The 5000-nt window shown below is 35.6% G+C and overlaps 2 protein-coding genes across 2 annotated transcripts in view; one reads left to right on the top strand and one right to left on the bottom strand.

The window, feature by feature from the left end:
• The window catches only part of LOC122637731 (dnaJ homolog subfamily B member 13-like), a 23913-nt gene that overhangs the window by 11004 nt on the left and 7909 nt on the right, over positions 1–5000 (bottom strand). The gene's annotated exons all lie outside the window — the stretch shown is intronic.
• LOC122637725 (bromodomain-containing protein DDB_G0280777-like) overlaps positions 1–5000 on the top strand; it is a 10210-nt gene that overhangs the window by 2166 nt on the left and 3044 nt on the right. The window contains exons 2-6 of the mRNA XM_043830060.1: positions 240–994; positions 1135–1273; positions 1346–1521; positions 1633–1758; positions 2119–2331. Of these exons, the coding sequence (XP_043685995.1) occupies positions 240–994; positions 1135–1273; positions 1346–1521; positions 1633–1758; positions 2119–2331 (1409 nt within the window). The remainder of the gene's footprint in view (positions 1–239; positions 995–1134; positions 1274–1345; positions 1522–1632; positions 1759–2118; positions 2332–5000) is intronic.

Below are 5000 nucleotides of genomic sequence, written 5' to 3'. Positions count from 1 at the left end.
ACACGATCGATCGGAAGGATGGGTCGTTACGGTTAATTGGATTGACCTCGATCGTAACGTTCAACGAGAATGCTACGATTTATTTCTCCTCAAGAGAAGGATGCGCCGAATGATGGAATTCGTAAACTAGATCGATGATGGATGAGACGATAATTTAATAATTAAAAGGATAGACGAGACGAGACGAAACGAGACGAGACAAAAACAATCTATTTTCACAGTACCTTGTCTGTTCACAGACTACGTCTACAATCCTAAGGAGGCCCGAATACGGAAAGCTATGCGCGAGCAGAGCCGAGAATCCTCAAGACGCTCGATCTTGCAGAGCACAGTCGGAAATGCACAGGACTCTCTCGGAGCTTCGTCGTCAACGACGACGACGGCGACGACTACGACCACGACGACAACGACGAGGACATCATGTTCGTTAGCTGACGAATTCTTGGATCAACGACGACAACAGCAACAACAACAACAACAACAACAACGGAATCATCTTGATTGTGGTGCTTCGGGCTTGACCAATTACCGGACAGAGCAATTCGTCGGGTCGGCTCATCAACAGCATCAACATGATCAACAGTCAACGATGCAAGAGTCTTGGTGTCCAACGGTAAACGAACCACGCTCGAAATGTGGATACAACGGCAGGGGAGTAGAATGGTATACTGGTATTAACCTTGAGGTTGACGTTGAGCAGAGATCACGACTCGCTATGCAACAATATCAACTTCTTCAACAACAACAACAACAACAACAACAACAGCAGCAGCAGCAGCAACAACAACAACAACAACAACAGCAGCAGCAGCAGCAACAACAACAACAACAATTTGTTTTGGGAAAACAACCAATAAACATTATCAGTTATCAAGCAGCAGCCGCTACCGTTGCAGCTGCAGCTAATCTCGGGAGAGAAATTAGACGTCAACAGATGCTTGGGAGCTACCAACTTACTGGATTCCCTGAAGGACAAAAGTGGAGTCCTTATCAGGTGATACTATAATTGATTTCTTTCAATTTGAAAAATTAATTGACGTATTCGCTAGTATGTCATTTTTTTTTTTTTTTTTTTTTTTTTTAATTATGATTATTAAAAACACTATCCTCAATCGTCATCCTCGTGTTTTTCAGAACGTCGCGCATACGCATCATCAACATGTAAGACCAATCCAATTACCCGCTCCACCGCAAATCATTATCCCTCATGTTAACAGACAGGAAGCTACTGCTCAAGGAACATGGGGTCATTTCTGTCACAATTTGCCAACGTGTAAGTTGAAATATTTCATCGATACTAACTAATTGACTTGACTAATTCCAATAATAATATTTCCCTATTTAGATGTCCCTGGAGTGATCCGTAACGTTACGATGCATGGAATTCGGCAGGCCATCTTCTTGCGAGATAGTACGTCCAATAGACAGGGCGCAGAGAATCAATCGCAAATACCTTGTATTTCACGAAAACGCGAACTCGATAACACGCGTGACCTCTCTTATCCGCCACCGGAACATCAGGTATTTATCAGATTAGTCATACTCGAGTAATGTTGATACAGGTGTAATTACGATTATGAAAAAAAAAAAGAAAATGAAAATACATCAGCAACATATATTTTCAAACTTTAGCAGATGCCCGCAGAAGCATCTACATCAACGATGCCCAGAAGATGTGAGATAATTGAAGAAATGAGATGGCAAGCGAATCCCGTATCGGGTTCAAGGATTTTTAATGGATTATTAATCCCAGCGACGGTAAAGTAAAACTTTTTAAAGTAGAATTGAAAAATGGCATGTTAATTCTTTGCAGTATCACAAGGTCACTTGACAATAGTATTTTTTCTTAAAACTCTTGTATAATCTCTGACGAAACATTTCCTTCGGTTAAAATACGATAAGGTTAATAGAAAAGATCGACAAAATTTTATTAAAAAATTCTTTCGGATATGTGCATGTATAGACGAGATATCGAAAGTAGAAAAAGAAAATATCAAGTTAGAGATTGGCCAAGAATAAATAATAAATGATTATGTATAAATAATGAATGAAAAAAAAAAAAAAGAGATAATTATGTGAATTAATTGTTTAAAGAATATTTTATTTTCATGTCAGTAGATGACGTCAAAGAGACCGAGGGATCAAGAAAAAGATCATGATCATCAGTCCTCCGAGAACTTCGAATCGAAGAAGCCAAATTTGACACAACCTTTGCCCGGATTTCATCAAGCTTTTGGCTCGACAGAAATCGGGAAGTTCTCGAGATCGGAATATTTCGCGAACATGGTCGGCGATAAGAGTACCGGCGCAGAAGAGGATAAGAAAGACGACGTAAGTCGGATAGTGGCCACGTCGGAAGTGAAAGGCACGGTGGTACCGACGACGATGACGACAACGACGACGACGACGACGACGACGACGTCAAATTCAAATTCAACGAGAAGAAATTTTGACAAAGGAAAGTTCGAAAGTGAAGTCGTCGGAGCCATTGATCCGACGTCGACTTTTGACGTTGCCATTGGTTCGAGCAACAATATTTTTCCAACGTCGTCGTCGTCATCGTCATCGTCATCGACGTCAACCGATGTTTATGGCGGACAGTCCATCGTCTCGCCTTGGCACAGTCCGCACGTCGGTCCTGTAGGTAGTGAAATTTAAGTGTATTATCCAATCAAAAAAAAAAAAAAAACAAAAGAGGTTGCGAACATTTTCGCGCCATTTTATTCGTTACGTTTTAGTGGTCTTCCCGTCGAGAATCGATCGATCATCAAAGAAGGAAAGTGATTCGGTTTGTCCGAAAAATGTGTGCCAATGTATGCTAACGATGATGATGATGATAGTAATGACGATGACGGTAATAGTATCGTCGTTATGACGACGATATTTTTTGGCAACACGAATAGTTTTTTATCCGTGAATAACATGTATATGTGTATATACATGTAAATATGTTTATATGCAACGTAAATCATCCTTTTTTTTTCTGCTCGGAAAAGATATTTTCTTTTTTTTTTTTTTTTTTTGCTATTTTGTATAATTTATAATTTTACGAGACGATCATAGTTTATCTATTTTTTTTTCTTTTTTTTTTTTTTTTTTTGGTATTCTTATTAAATATTTCAAAATATGTAATGATAGTTGCGTTATATGATTCAATCTATAGATTCGGTTATCGATGTTACAGTCAGGCTACTGAAAGAGATATATATATATATATATATACATATATATATACACATCACACATAGATATATTTATAATTCTTTCGTTAGGAAAGAGATGGAGTTGTTCTCTTTGGTGATCGATCGACGAAAGACTCATCGTCTTGAGAGTTCTGACGGTCTCTTTCACTTTCTCTTTATTTCCTTCTCTTTCTCTCGTAAATGTGACTTAGATACTGAGTACCTTATCGAGAAATTAAAATTAATATCAAAGATCGTATGTCGAGCTATAATCAAAATATATATATACAGATATATATATATATATATATATATAATATATACATTTTAGTTGATTTATCAACGATCTATAAAAGAAAAATAAAACGAAGGAGAAGGATGAAAAAAGAGAGAAGGAAAGAAAAGGACCGACGAACGTATGTTATCCAGTAGGATTATTAATTAAGCAAGAGCACGTATCAACGCGCGAATCAAAAAAAAAAAAAAATTAAAAAGAAGAAAATTAAAAGGTAAAGAAAAAAAGGACGATTAAGATGATCAATTTTACGCGCTGACGTTGCGAACATGAGAAGGAGAGAAACCGACAGATAAGCGTCTTTCTACTTCTAACAAATATTTCTCCAAAGGAATGCACAATTAATCGCGACCAGTATTCGCTTACGGAGCTGTTAAAAGAAAAGATACATAAAAGAAAGAAAGAATATTTTCTTCTAATTGGGATAATAATTTTAACAAAAAGAAATAATCTTTTATCTCCCTTCCATCTATATCTCTTCTTCATAATGATATACAACGTATATAACGTGAAGTAACATATTACATTTTTAACATTATCTTTTATTCGAAAAATTGTCAATGCCTTTATCTATGTATTTAGTTATATTCGCGTTAATTTAAATTGATAAGCAAAAAAGAGTTATATTTTTTTTTTTTTTTTTTTTTTTAATAATGATTTTACGTCTTGTAACGCAAATCATTTATTATGACATATAATAAATATATAAAGGATTAAAATTTTCATTGAAAAGAGAAGAAGATAAGCATCATAAAACTTATACGTTCATAAAGAAACGATAAAATTGTAGCAAACTCGATGGACATTCCATTTATTTTATTTGCAAAATTCGAGATACAATGTTATAGTAAAATTGAAGTTAAAAATTGAACGTGACAGTTTACGTTGTATATACGTAATATTTATCGTAAATTATTCATCGCTATATCCGTAAGCGAATTGTGAACACGTATCAATGCAAGTTTCACTTGTATCAATTAATCGATCGATCCATCGATCAGTTATATAAATTTGGGATAAATTCGTGTCGGGCATACCCTGTACCTACAATGGGACCAAATTAACAAATATTAAAAAAAAAAAAAAAGAAAGAAAGAAAGAAAGAAAGAAAGAAAGAATCAAGGAACAACGTTTATTTTGCGTTCACCGTCGCGCTTGCGTCCTACGTATTGTCGCACGAAGCGTTCTCTCATTCTGTTCGCACGATCGCTCGAAGATTCGATTCCATTGGCCAAGTTTTGACGGCAAGTCCTCGTTATGATATTCGGATTTGCCGAAATAATCCACGAGAAAGATCTATCGCTATCGATTCACCGAAACAAACACAAAGAAGACTTTTACTTATTCCTCTTAATTAATTATACATAATCACCATAAGTAGCGAAATGATCGATTCGATAGAGAACGTATTTATCGATAGATTAATCTGATAAATTTTTACATACGAGAACATGCGTCTTAATTTATTACCGTTGTTGTTGTTGTTGTTGTTATTATTATTATTATTATTATTATTATTATTA

The sequence above is a fragment of the Vespula pensylvanica genome, chromosome 2, assembly GCF_014466175.1.
Source record: "Vespula pensylvanica isolate Volc-1 chromosome 2, ASM1446617v1, whole genome shotgun sequence".
NCBI lineage: Eukaryota > Metazoa > Arthropoda > Insecta > Hymenoptera > Vespidae > Vespula > Vespula pensylvanica.
This window is presented reverse-complemented; position numbering and strand designations above follow the sequence as displayed.